The sequence below is a fragment of the Schistocerca americana genome, chromosome 11 (genome assembly GCF_021461395.2).
Source record: "Schistocerca americana isolate TAMUIC-IGC-003095 chromosome 11, iqSchAmer2.1, whole genome shotgun sequence".
Lineage (NCBI taxonomy): Eukaryota > Metazoa > Arthropoda > Insecta > Orthoptera > Acrididae > Schistocerca > Schistocerca americana.
Genome location: NC_060129.1, coordinates 55368831 through 55384126, shown reverse-complemented (window position 1 = coordinate 55384126; position 15296 = coordinate 55368831). Strand labels below are relative to the sequence as shown.

Below are 15296 nucleotides of genomic sequence, written 5' to 3'. Positions count from 1 at the left end.
CTGCGTCATGTGTGGCTTATGAGCAGGTGCTCGACGGTGAAATATAGGTTTTCTCACCTCCCACCTAACAATCATAATACCTGCAGTGAATAAAGATGAAGTCTGGAATTCCTGTGTGACGGTCTGTATAGATGTCTGCCTGTCACACATTACAGCCCCCTTCAACTGCCAGCAGTTTCTGTAAGTCAACAAACGAGATCAGCCTGTACTTTTGTGTGCTGTATGTGTCCCTCCACGTTTCCACTTCACTATCACATCAGAAACAGTGGACCTAAGTACGTTTAGTAGTGTGGTAATCTGGCTAAAGTGATACCCAATCACCTGACCAAGTTCGAAGTCTGTGGGTTCCGCAGAGTGCCCCATTCTGCTCTCTCATGGTGTCTGATGACTACTGAGTTCACTGATGTGGAGTACCTGGCAGTAGGTAACAGCACAATGCACCTCATATGAAAAACTGATACTTTTTGGGGTGTCTGATCAAAAGTATCCACATTGTGTATGTAAAGAAATTGGGAAGGATGTAGGAATAGGAAGGAAATTTTAAATTTAGACACTATCTCCTAAAAGTTAATGTATGAAATAGTAATAATGATAATAATGTCATCTGGAAACATCTCCCATAATTATCAGTGTGAGGAGATTAGCAATAGTCATAGGTATCTGATTGTCAGTAGACTTCACAGAAGTAATCCGCAGTAGCAGCTTCTGCTTTTTAATATGCTATGTGTTAGTCTGCAACCCTCTAGACAATATGATTTGTGAAATACAATGTGTAGATCCAAGAATGAGTGAATGAAAAATAACTAACTTACCAACCTTCCCACCCTCTCTCTGACCAGGAAAAATGAAATAAAAAAGTTAAGAAATAAATTCAGCACAAGAAAACAGAGTAAGATTACCCTATTTTACTGAAAGGGAAGTGATAGCTGTGGAACCATATCGTGTGTAGGTTCCAAAAAGGTTATATCCTGGACACGAATAAAGATACAAATGTAGGATAACTTAATGTTCAGATGTATAGCTATAAAGCTTTTATTTGCAGGGAACCATTCAATTTATCATGAGTACATCTTCAATATGCATGCATGTGTAATGGGGTACTTTTCACAATTTGGTTTAAGTTCAGTGTTTTCATTCACTTTCGACAAAAGTTCACTATTCCTTCAACTGGACACACAAAAATCATTGAGGCAACAGACTTGTTCCATACTTATTGAAACACATTTGGAGTTCTTGTGCTCAAAGTTGTTTTTTTTACTTAGTGAACCTTAAGTTACTGCATGGCAAGGCAAATAGATGGAGCCTTCCACAAACCCCGACAAAAAATGACATACTGTGAGATCAGACAAAATTCAAGGTGGGCAGGTGAATGTGAGATGTGTATGCCCCTTATGGTTGATACATAAATAAGGCAGCTTATTTTTTAGAAGTGCTCTTTCATTCAGGTGCCAGTGTGGTGATGCTCCATCCTGGTGAAAAATGATTTTTTTTCTCTGGATAGTTTCCTTCGCATCTATCTTGAAACCTTTTGTTATTTCTATTTACGTCAAAATTTCATGTGTTGTGAAGTTCCTTGCTGTACTGATTATATTCCTCATTAATAACATGAAAGTGTTGCTTCATTAAATTACATAATTTGAATAACAAATCATGACCACCACCAAGAAATGGTTTCTTCTCCCAATTCACAATACTTTATCCTTGTCTTTATTACTCATTTTCAATGCAGTTATTTTTTAAAAATCAATTATTTCATATAGTTACCTTAATTCAACTTACTGTCAGAGATGACTCAGTCTTTCATGTTACTGTGAAATAGTTTGTTTAATCTGACACGTTTCTCATTAGGCTATCATCTTCGGGTTTGCTGACCGAATTTCTGGATTATCCTTGATGTTAAAGGTTTTCTGCTAGGCTCCAGTAACAAACTTGTTTCAGTGCTTGCTGTCTACATTCTGATGGCTTCTTCATATTTATTCATTGTATACTGGCTCTTTATAATTGGCCACCTGAATTTATCTGCAGTTGTATTAATCCCTCCCCTGCTGTGAAATGTATGAAAGCACATTCATTCATTTGGAGAGAACACTGTCCTCATGTTGACCATGTTGTTTATTTCATATTTATGATACTACACAAATCTTTGTCATTTATATGAGTATAAAATAAAACCACTTCATGTAATAATTCCTATCGCTTTCATGTCAAGCTGTACTCCTGAATTTCTTCTGTGGATGAAACTGATGTGACATTTAACGACTTTGATGTTCCATGCAGTGAGCTATCTCAAGAGAATGGCATAGTATTGAATGCTGCAGTTGTGAAAAAAATACATTTAATAGCAGTTCAGATAGATATTTTTTCAGTTCTTTCCTTTGCCAGTTTCATCAACAAAAATCGGACGAGTTTTTACATTTTTCTCCCGTACTTTGCCTAGCTGTATGTGCGTGACAGGTGAAAGGTATTTCAGGCATTTAATTTTGAAATATCAAGTAGGAAATTTGTTTTCCAATAAATCAATGTTTCTATAGTTACTTACACAGCTAAAAACAAAATGCTGAAATGAAGCGTTAATTTTTACCTATAATTTTCTTCAATAACTGCTACATTTATGTGGTGTCTCTTTGGTAATACTATTTCCAAGTATTGTTTGGAACATTCAGATGTTAGTGGATGTTAATCCATTTTTATTTATTTACTGTTTCATCAGTGTTAAATAACCAGTAATTCTTTGTACTATTTCAGGTGGCAGCCTCAATAAGAAATGCATCTGATAGTTTAAGGTACGTTTTTATTCTTCACTGCAGAATTTTTTGAGCAGTATAAATTTTTAGTTACTCCATGTGAAAGGAAAACAAACAATAATCCCTAGGGACCAAAATACAATAAGTTATTTTCATAAAGTTCTGTTTTTGGATTTCTATTTTTTCTATATATTAACCATTTGCAGTATATACGTACAGTATATACTGACTACAGCAACATTATGCATGTTATCAGCGAAGACACTACTATATCTACTATTCTGTTATTGCAGAAGATTAAAAAGATGCTTTAAAATATTACAAGGTACATCAGTCCCATTTATAACAGTGGTTTGCAATAACTGCACAAACAGAACAAAAAAGCCATTTATGATTAACTGTCAATCCAAGCTTCCAATAATGAGAGTAGATGCAAGGTGAAGCATTAATTTTATGTTCTTAAAACATATCAGTTTCTCAGATTCACTCATCACCCAAGAATGTTGTTTACTGCTGGCCCCACAATGCCACAGGTCACCTTTTGTTTTATGGGTTTGACTTGGCAGAAGTTGTAAAGAAAGACTAGTTTTGTCCACATTGCTGGCGTAAGATACAGCAAAGTTTTCTTTCACTTGGTCAAATTCATGCTTGCCCTTCTTCATAAACTTCATTCATTTCATTGCCTATCACTGAGCATGAAATTAGGCCTCTCTTTTGGAACTTATACAGCCAACAAACAAAACAATTGAAGTCTGTTTTGAATGTCTAAATTTTCCGCAGTCTCATTTGTTGTTCACTCAATTATATTTCCACTTATAGGCACATTGGAGGTGCACATATAGCTGAAGCACTGTAAAAGTAAAAGGTCAGCATCTTCATATATAACACTGTGAAGTCACTTCAGTATGCACCTGGAACACAGAGCAGCAGAATTAAGAACTTTTCATTTAAATAGTGTGGATAATGTAGATTGGCTGAGTCTAAACCTTCTTCCAATTGTGCTGTTTTTCAATACACCATATTCTGCTTCCTGCAGAATTTTTAGTTTTACTTGCTTATCTGTGCTTTTTGCTTCCTACTGCATGACAACCCTTTCACTTCTTGGAACTCAGTGTTACTACTACTGGCTCTATTTAAAGAATATAAAAGCACATCTCAACATGGAATTGCACTTGTTGATAGAATCTAGTTTTTCACGCTGTTTGTGTCACATTTGTTTTCCTTGTTGATGGTAATTGCTCAACAGTATTATGCACAAAGGTCAGCTAGAGAAACATTAGGAAAAAAGAAAAACATTGACAGTTCAGGTTTAATGAAAATTGTAATGATGCTACAGACTAAAACACAGTTTGTAATTCATGCTGAATGAAATTTGTTAACCAGTAACACATTGTACAATATCATGCACATCACTGCCAGTACTGATATTCTGCTGGTGTTAACGAAGTGCTCATCTTAAGTGAATTCATGTTAAGCATGATGTTTGAAATATACATGATGGTTCATTATTATTCATAAGTAAAAATATTACAAAGCAGTTATGTTAGTAACACATTCTATAAAACAGCTGGTTTGTGTGTCTGTTCTTTAATTAAAGAGTGTACTTCTTTTATACAAAAGCGCAGGTGAGGTGTCAGCAGCTGTATAATGCTAACTATTCTAATTGAATATGACATGGAAGTCATACAAATTCAATGTGATGGGTACAGGCTAATGTCCTACTATGTAGAATAAGTAAGAGGAAAGGGTGAGTGGTTATATATCCGAAACCTGGAGTCAAGTTTCAGCCCCTTCAGATTAATGAATGTTGGGGGTGAACAACTCTTTGACTACTGTGTCAGTAATGTGGATTCGGAAACAAGCTTGTTGTATTCACAGTTTACAGGCCACCATCATGTTCTTAAATTTCATAAAGCAGCTGTAGTCAGCTTTAGTAAGGCCACGAAGACTTAACTGGTGAGTCATCTTTTGTGATTTGTGAGAAGCCACTTACCAAGGGCACCTAGAATCCCCTATGTCTGAATATGGGAAATCTAATACAGTACAATTCCCCAAAAGTGCACACATTGCAAATTTGGCTGATTTGGGAGCAAAACTGATAGTGATTTATCTGGCCATGACAGTAAAATGAATATTGATCAGTTGTGCTCAGATCATTTGAGGAAACTATTGCCATCACAGAATTAGAGGGAAATTACAGGACAAATATCTGTAGGTATATAAGAGGCACAGTGTGGATGGACAGTTAAACTTTGTGTTAATAATTTTCCTAGTATTCTTATTCTGTAAACCACCACAATACTGACTGGAAGTAAGAGCAAGGGATGAATAACTCCTTGGACTTAATTATCTTGTGCAAGGTAGAGAGATCTCTACCTACTTTAGAAGACAACAAACTGTGATAGTGAAATATTCTGCTATACTGTCTGTAGTGCACAATCAGATCTTCCTTTGTGTTCAGTAAAGCTCTTTTTTCCTGTCACAAGATGTTCTCATCCCAAATTGTAGCTATGCCTTTTTGGTGTTTGAACTGTAGTAGCCACTGGACCTGTTGTGTAGTAAGGCTGGACTGATGAGGTTGCAAAATCTTTTTTAGGAAAACAATCAATTCTGGACTGACTGCTGTACCTACAATTGAACCAATGTGATGATTCCATTTGGCATCTCCACATATTGCTACACCCAAGAATACATGAGAGTAGTGATAGGATACTATGATTCTCCATTTTGTGAAATACACTATTTTTAGTCATAATGTTTGAAGCTAACTGGCAATCCTTGCACGACTTCAAAATTTTATCTAGGAACAAGCTGATACATCCTTTTAAGTTCTTTATAATTGACAGAGCTAGTAATTATATGTGCCTGTACAGTTGTGGATAGTTTTGCCTTTTATCTGTCTTGGCTATGAAACTGCGTCAACAATACTGTTCATTATAGTTTACCTACATTTCTATATTCTTATTTATAATAACTTCTACTGGTGCATTACTCTTCTTTTCTCCATATTCACCTGACCAGAAATGTTCTTCTTCCTCCCATGCACCACACTAATTCCCATCATATCAAACTTCAACTTATCCATTTCTCATTTCATGTTCTCTGACTCACCTAATCAATCAAGGGACTTCACATTCCACATTCTCACTTGTAGCGATATTGTTTCTTTCACCTGATAATATCGACGAGTGTAGCCCCCTCCCAGAGATCTTATTGGGAGGCTATATTGCTACTGGAATATTTTACCCAATTGGATGTCATGATCATTAAACTATACAGCAGAGCAGCATGTGGTTATAACAGGTGTAGTTCCCCTTGTTTTAGCTGTACACAGTACTAACATAGCAAGGTCATGTTGGCTAATGGTACAAGACCAAATTGTATAATCATCCAAACCATTCTGCATTTACATCTACATAGATACTCTGCAAGCTAGCATATGGTAGGTATGGTGGTGGCTGGTACCTTTACTACTAGAAAGACCTGCCATCCATCTTCATTAACCTCATGTTAGTGTGTGGACCCTCCCTAGATATCCTTCCATTGCAGTTTTATGTACTTCATGTGTCTGTTTATTTTGTTAAGGCATGCATGTCACTACACTTTGCCAAGATAAATGTTTCATATTGTAAGTGGGTGCCACACAACTGAAACATGTGAAATAATTTAGCTATTACCAAAAAGTCACAAAATTACTAAATCATGACATTGTGCCGTGGAGATGCTGATAGAATTTTTAATTGTACACTTAATATCATATATTCTCACTACATACTTCAGTAAGTTATTGGTTATAATAAGTTATTTTTTGGAAGTTACACAGGAATTAGGATTGGCTGGTAGAAATGAGGGAACACATACTTGAGGATAATTATGAATAACTAAAATGGTAAGCTGCAGTTAAGAGATATAATATTAAACCCAAGTTCATAAGGGGTAACAGTATGTAATCAGCTTTGAGATGATGCCATAAGTCCCAAATATCACAAGCTTTGTTGTACTGTGTCATTTAAGGGACAAGAACTCCATGAGAAATACCAGAAAGCTGCATATGAATCAGGAACATAAGTGCTGCAACAGTTGTACCAACTTGAACCATGACTGTACAGCAATAGACTAGGATATCTGCGTGTCACTCACTTTTGTTATGGGAAGGTTGTTCCAATGAGACATCTTGGTATATTCAGTGTTGGAACTTTCACTAGCAAAGTCTTCAAGAACACATTTGATGGTGACTTGGGGGTTGTGGCAGCCGACAGGGGTGTTATTTGATGTTCTACTCTATCCCAACAGAACAAGATAGAAAATACTTCAAACCTAAAGCCACCACCATTCTCATTGGAAAAAAAACATAAATGAAATAACAACTGTCAAAATATCCCATGAATCACAAGTGGACTCAGTCCCTAGATGCAAACATTGATGGTTTTGTGTTGGAACCACCAAGTTCCACAGTGGAAACCCTAAAATTGTCATCTCCATAATCAATTGTCGTAATGACATAGAAGCTTATCATTGATTTAATTACTACTATATTGCAATGGAACATTAATAGTTAGATAGCACATCTGAAGTAAATGAAACTTTATTTGTAGACAGTCAAAGTATTTCACGTGAATCACTCTGTAAATGTTTCAATACTCCCATGCTGTCAGGGCACAGTATCTGACTGGTTGCCACTGTGGGTAAGGATTGCTGAATGGACAACCTGTGTTTTTGGTGTGTGTGAGACTAAGTGAGGACTGAGATCAGACACTAGCTGTATGAATTCTTAGGGGAGTTAATCAATGATAACAATAGATTTTGTTTTAATTTGCCAAGATCCTCTTTGCAAGAAGCATTGCTAATATTATCCTAAAATTTTGCCAGCTATTTCATTTGTAGGAGATATTAATGTAAGCAATATGCAGGTGTAATGCCAGCATCTCCTGGTGGGTTGTGAGATGAGCTATGTCTTCTAAATACAAGTGCTAGAATTTACTTCAGCACAGTTATTTGTTTTCTCACAACTAATCGCTAATCCTGATTAATTATAATTGTAACCTACACATATACACATGTCAAAAGGAGGTCACTGAGGTGGGTACCACATAGAGCAAACAGGATTGTTTTACCATCTGCTGATATTCAAAAATGCTTACATCTTGCCAGGCTATGATTATTGCAAGGTAGATTCACCACACTGTTGGTGCACTTGCCCTGTTGTGGAAGTAAGTGTCAACCCACAGTATTTACCATCTGCAAAGCTTGGTGATAGTTCCAATGTTGTTCGTCTACAGTGAATATTTAGCACAGAAGAGCTGTCTACATCGTTTCTTTTGTGATGTGGGTCAACAAAAATGAGTAGCAATGAGGAGGATTTATTATTGTTGTGCTAGCCCATGAAACTCCTGTATCGGGCAGGAACAAACCTAAACACCAGAGGGGAGAAAAGGAGGTAGCTCAGACAGTGTTGATGTAATGCCACAAGAAACCTAGATATGACTTATTATTTTCAAGTAGTGCTACATAACAGCTGAACTAGTAGGAAAATTTCATTTTTATGTGAGAAAGCAATCGTGCCTCTTCTACTGAACCCAGGGGAAAATGATACATTGCACAACAATTACTGTAAGGTGGCCCTCACCAACAGTAAGCCAAATGACAAGAAAAATTCTATCAGCATGTGCCATACCTGGTCTGTAGAATCCAAGAAACTGAGCACTCACATCCAGTGTACATTTGAAGGATATTGCTCCATCCTGAGAATGTGAATGGCTGGAATACGCTGCCTTTCCCTAATCAGATAATATGTTGGAACAGTGTGTAATTGTGGCTGTGTCCTCCTTGTATATGTGTTGATAGGAGTGTTTGGGCAAAGGCAGTGCCTGCCATCTATGTCATCTGTAAGCTTTGAAAGTGTGAGGTGTTTTCAGCCACTTTGATAATGGGCACACCAGGTATCTACTCTTATAATATGGCCTATGTGGAAGCAACTGTGTAAGTAATATACCTACATAGGGCATACTGAAAAGGTGTTTCTTTTAAAAAAAATTCAGCATACAGTACTGTAGTCAGTGGGATATAATATTCTACATTAACTTAGTGCATGGAGATTTTAGACAGATGCCCATTTTACTGAAAGTTTCTCTTAAAGAAAGTTTTCTGGTGTATGGCATTTTTGGCACAGTGTATAACTGTTCTACGCAATGTAGTGATTAACTGCAAAGGTTTTTATTAATCACATAGAAAATAGCTTTTACTGTAGTCTGATCAAAACTACTTGATAGCTGATGTGTGTCACTTGCCACTACAATATTACTACATCCACTACCAGTTACATTGCTTGATTATAGGCCAAACACAAACACAGCTGATTTTAAGTGACCTATGACTAAAATGTGACAGATGACAGGTTTTGTAGCATTGAAAAAACTCTTGTCCTAACCTTATCACAACTATGTGATCTGCAGTATATCTGAGAACACAGCGATCAACAATCTGCAGCACAATTGAGATCATGATCATTTTGTTCAGAGCTTTTAAGGCTAACCTCTATGAGCAAACTCAAGACAGAAAAATTTCTTAGTATGTTTCTTTGCACAGCCATCTTCTGCAGCAAAGTTTCAGTTTTTGATGAAAGCAAACTGTAATTTCTCACTGTCATTGGTTACTTGAAACCATATATCCATCAAAAAGCAAAACAGTCAAAAGCAGCAATTAGGATAGAATAATAACACAGAAGTATGTGCATGCTCCTACCCACCCACAGCCATATCCACACTCAAATGACCTCATTGGGAAGCTCAAAGATGTCCATTTTCATTGTGATGGAATGGGGTAGCTGCAGGTGCAATGATTGGACCCAGATATCACACGGATCGGCCTTGCACCTACTGCAATTACTTGCTCTCAGAAGATTGTGGTAGGATTTGCTGTACATGATTCGTGCTGATGCCACCATTGATACATTCGTTTGATTCAGTCAAGGATGTTTTGCAACTCCAGGGGACCAGATATTGAGTTATTGTAAAGATAATTTTGAATTGGAGGCTGTAACTGCATTGGCATCCTGCCTGCCAGACAGTATGTCAATTAGAAAGGGCTACACGTAATCTGTGCTGCTTCAATACACATGTAATGTTGGAATAATTTGTGTGTGTCATTCACATTTGTTCATCAGTCTGAAAATTTATGTATGTGTTCCTTCATTTATTGACCTGACATTATTTCTTATACATGTACAGGTGTTGGCCACATGGTTGATGGCCATAGCACCTAGGCAATAAGAAATGTGATGTTGGTGGTAGTTGGTGATCAATTTGGAGTAAAATAAAATGCCATGCTTTATTGGTTTCAGAAATAAATTGATCATTGGTGGTTTTAAGAATTTCTACCGAAAGCCTAAAGAGTCCTCCAAATCAAAGAAAAATCCACATGGAAAGAGTGATTGGTTTTTATTTTAAAATCATAGATTACTCTTATTTTTTGTTTCCCTTTATCTTTTGGTGGATATTTTTATGTCAAAAGGTAGAGGATATTATTTCTAATAAATGTAATAATTTGGTGTAAAAGATTGTAAAACTGTATTTTAAAAATACTGCAAGACTTTTAATAATAGAATCTATTAGAAAATATGGGAATTTAGTCAGCACTGAATGAGACTGGGTGTTATTGAATTTCCTGTGATCATTTGCTGTATAAAAATGTTTCATATTAGGAAAATTCTATCATTCTGGTAGAATGTCATGACAATTTTAAATCACTTTTATTTACTGAATAAGTTATCTGTGGTGGCCATACATTTTTATCTTTTGGTTTATAGGCCCCGATTTTGTGGATTGTGAAATATTGTTTTGTATTGTGTAAATCAACATTTCACACCGCTTTCCTCCTTCCTCAGGTTCATTGAAAGTGCTGGTGACAGCTGTGACATTTCATATCAAGAAGCATTACATCAAGGAGCAGTCAATGACAAGCTGGAGATATATGCAGAGAAGTCAACAGATTTCAGTGTGTCTCACAACTATACCAAAATACAGACTTCACAAGAAGACAGCTTATGTGGCACAAGATTAAGTTGTAGCATCAGGGGAAAGGAATTCCATAAGTTTAACTGTAGTTTCTGCCTACAGAGCTTCCCTTCAAAATACAGACTCATAATGCATATCTTCATCCACATTGATGGTGTGCAGGCACCTGCATTTGTGTGTAAGTCATGTGGTGAGGTATTGCCCTCTGATGACTGCTTGAAAGAACATTTGAGAATGATGGAGGGTGACCAAGCATTATCTGCTACCAACAGTGAGAAACTTGAATGCAGTGATGATCATGAAAACAATATCTCCTTCGAGTGTGTACAAAAAGGAATTGTGGAACAGACTGCAGAGCTCCCTTCATACGAGGTACCCAGGAAAACCTTCAAAAAATCCTTTAATGACATATGTAACACACATACTGTGAAACAAGCTGAAGAGAAACTCGAAAGATGTAATGACTGTGGAATTTCATGTACAAGCGACCACACTCATGTCCACACTGTGCTAAGTGCAAAGGGACATCACAAATGTGATGTTTGTGGTAAAATGTTTACTCAGTTCTGCAATCTTAAGAAACACAATGTACTACACACTGGAGAGAGACCCCACGAATGCGATGTTTGTGGAAAAGCATTTACTGAAAAGTGCAATCTGAAGCAACATGAATTAATACACACTGGACAGAGACCACACAATTGCAATGTCTGTGGAAAATCATTTACTCAGTCGGGCAGTCTCAAGAACCATATTTTAAAACACACAGGAAAGAGACCACACAAATGCGATGTGTGTGCAAAATCGTTTACTCACAGGGGCAGTCTCAAGAGACATGAATTAATACACACTGGACAGAGACCACACAAATGTGATTTCTGTGGAAAATCATTTACTCAGTCGTGCCATCTCAAGAACCATAATGTAATACACACAGGAAAGAGACCACACAAATGCGATGTGTGTGCAAAATCGTTTACTGACAGGGGCAGTCTCAAGAAACATGAATTAATACACACCGGACAGACACCACACAAATGCGATGTCTGTGGAAAATCATTTACTCAGTCGGGAAATCTCAAGACCCATGTATTAATTCACACTGGACGGAGACCACACAGTCCAATGTCTGTGGGAAATCATTTACTCAGTCGAGCAGTCTCATGAAACATGAATTAATACACACTGGACAGAGACCCCACAAATGTGATTCTTGTGGTAAATTATTTAATGCATTGAGTAATCGCAAGGCCCACAAGTTAATACACAGTGGAAAGAGACCCTACAAATGTAGTATTTGTGGAAAATCTTTTACTCATTGGGGCAGTCACAGGAAACACAAATTAATACACACTACATAGAGACCACTCAAAGTATTGTTGAGGTCTGTAGACCTACACATGTTGATAGAAGACCACACGTGTTTTATGAAAATTGATCGCATGTGCTACAGAGAGGTCACAAAAAATATGACAAATCCATTTCCGCAGCTTCACATTCGAAGTTACATACAAAATACAACGTATGGAGCACACAATTGATTTTTTGTTGTAAATGCTCCATGCTTTAATTGTTCAGGCTACCCAAAATTTGTGCATTGGGAGGTATCTTTTACTCGATTGAGAAGTAGTTTTGTGCAGTTATCAGGACGCTATATTCTTCAAGAGAATGTACCAGTATGCTGCTAATTATTTGAAAGAAACTGCCGTTTCAATCTTCATGAAGCTGTATCCACTACACAGGCGACAGCAGAAATGTGTTTATTACTCATTCATAATGTAGGATATTTATCTCAAGAATGGAGAAAGATACAAAAATCTCTTGATTATGTGAACATATTATTGAGGTATGCCTCCTTAATAGTATTGCTATTTGTGTGATCAATAATCTGCACACATGTGAACTGTCTGTGGTAGTTCTCCATTAGGAAATAACTGATGGTGGCATGTATGCAGAGATAAGGGAAAAATTATAATCATCTGCCTAGTAGCGTTTTGCTTCACCTACAGACTGCAATACAACAGTGCATCTCTATGGTATGGACTCATTAGTTCTTCGTTAGTTTTTCAGTTGTAAATTGGACTATAAGTCTACACACATCTCACACCTTTCCCGTTAACTGTAGGCTATCGGTTTGTTGCTGTCTAGTTGGTATGCAATAGCATCCCAGATTCATTTCATCATGATCTAATGAGGTGAGCTGGATGGGAAAGACAACAGTGTGAACCATCATGTTGCTAGAACCATTGCAGTGTGATTCTTACCTTGTAATTTGGTCAGTTATCCTGCTGTAAGATGTTGTCACTCTCTGTAAATACATCAAGCATTAAGTGATAAGTTTGCAGTAATGTTCATGTTCTCCACATCTGTCATGGTGCTTTCAGTTATGACCAGCTGTTTTCTTGCCATCTCATATGAATATCCCCCATAGCATGACACTGCCTCCATCTTCCTGCACCAGTTGTGTGGTGCATGTATGAAACAACTATTCATCTGGATAATGACATATCTGAGCTCAACCATTCACCTGGTCTGAAAGAAATGTCATTTATCCCAACATGTGACACTTCCTTATAGGTATGCAGTCCAGTCTCGATTATCCTATTGGTATTGCTATTGTAACTGACAACATCGTTAGATCAACATGGGAATACAAAGCTGTTATATAACTTGGGGCCTCATGTTCAACAGTCTCTGCTTAATAGCTTGAAACTCTCGAGCCTGCTCAAGCATTTTCTTCTGTCTCTACAGATAGCCATCTATCCGATTTTACAGAGCAGCTAGGTTCTGATTTGCTTGTTCTAGATAATGGATGGGCATCCTACAACCTTTGTCAACTTGTGGTTTCACCATCTTTCAACAATGTTCCATAGAGGCTGATGGTAGAAGCATCTGCACAGCCAACCACATTCGCTGCTTCTGAGATGCACTTACCCAGGCACCAGGCAAAACCATCTGCGCTTTGGCAAAGTTATTTATGCCATTTTTTAACAAACTGTCACTAGAATGATAACCACTCATTTCTGGTTGTATAGTTTCATTACTAAGTGACATAGCCACAATGATGCTGGGTAGCAAACACTCCTCCTACGGAAGTGGATTTAGTGATTTGGATTAACAGTGTATCTTCACAAAAAAGGCCTTTTGGTAAATTGTGTAGTAATTCAATTTTTCTGCTTTGTTAAATTTTATGTCAATACACTATTGTCAGTTCAAGTGCCGTATTTATTGTGAAAAATTTTTGTATTACAAAGCTCTGTACATTAATTTTATGCATCAAATCTTTTAATTATTTGTCTGTTTTTAAATACCATGTAACTACTGTACAAATGACAAAACTGTCATCATGTAGTGTCAGATTATAATTCCGATTGTTTGTAGAAACAAAAGCACAGTTGAGAGCTCAGTGTGATTTCTAGGTTATGAATTTAATCCAAATGCATGATTTTTATTGTAATAAGTTAATTTATCACATGTACTTTCTTTCTAATTGCTTTGTTTTAACCTCATTTTTTTCGTTGTCTTTTATCTGCTTTAAACATGATTTCATAGTGTATATTTTCCATAATTACCCTGAGTAAATGTGAGGTTTTCAGAAATCTTTACTAATGCTTTGTCTTATACTTCATAATGTTTGTTTCTGGTCAGTTTTTTCCATTTACTACCAATTTCTTATTGGTGTAAGGTAGTTTGTTTATTAAGTACTGTCATACTTTTAATAACTTGAGACAGTTGTTTTTAAGTGATAGGCATTTTTGAGTTTTGCAACACTTTAAGCTGTGTGGCTTTTTACCGAAATGAGAATGTATCTGTCATGATCGTTCTTGCAACATAATAGTGTGCTGCTATCTGGGCTGTAATATTGCAGTGGCTTTTAAATATTGAGGGCTCCCAGTCTTCACACACTTCATGAGATATTTTGGTTGTGACTTGGAATGAAATTGCATGGATTTTAAATTGTCATTCTCCTTATAGTAATGTAGTTACACTATTCTGTCCAGCTACTTAGTTACATATTTCTACTACAGTTCCTGTTGGTACTGCGCTCTTTGTGGATGGTTTACTTTAATCATAACAGATAATATTTTGTTCTCTCAGTAACGCTTGCTGAGACAAAAATCGTTACTATTATTATTCAAGTAAGAACAGAGCTCTGAATTCACAAACTTACAATACTGCTACTCTCATGAAGCTTAAATCCTGAATCGAAACTGTCCTATTTTAATGTCTCATCACTTAAAATAAGCTTGTGTTGATTCTGAAGATTCTGTACAGAAATTAAGTAAAGTAACCCACAGTGATATGTTATAATCAGATTTCAAATGACAAAGGGAATGAGAGATATTGACAATAGTACTTTATTTTGACAAAGTGCCATTAATTGTTATAATTTGGTATTTATATCATAACACCAAAACAAATGTCATTATTAGTAACTGGTTATTACTGCCATCATCATATGATGTTCTTGACCACTTTCAGACGTTTTGTACTGAAATATATCTGGTAAATGCCATAAAGGCTGCAAGGACTATCTTCA

At 36.6% G+C, this 15296-nt stretch overlaps 1 protein-coding gene across 5 annotated transcripts in view; it reads left to right on the top strand.

The window, feature by feature from the left end:
- LOC124554071 (zinc finger protein 836-like) overlaps positions 1-14193 on the top strand; it is a 123526-nt gene extending 109333 nt beyond the window's left edge. For all 5 annotated transcript variants that reach the window (XM_047128120.1, XM_047128116.1, XM_047128117.1 and 2 more), the window contains 2 exons: positions 2746-2783; positions 10627-14193. In XM_047128120.1, the coding sequence (XP_046984076.1) occupies positions 2746-2783; positions 10627-11923 (1335 nt within the window). In that variant the 3' untranslated portion in view covers positions 11924-14193. The remainder of the gene's footprint in view (positions 1-2745; positions 2784-10626) is intronic.
- Positions 14194-15296: the final 1103 nt, after the last annotated feature.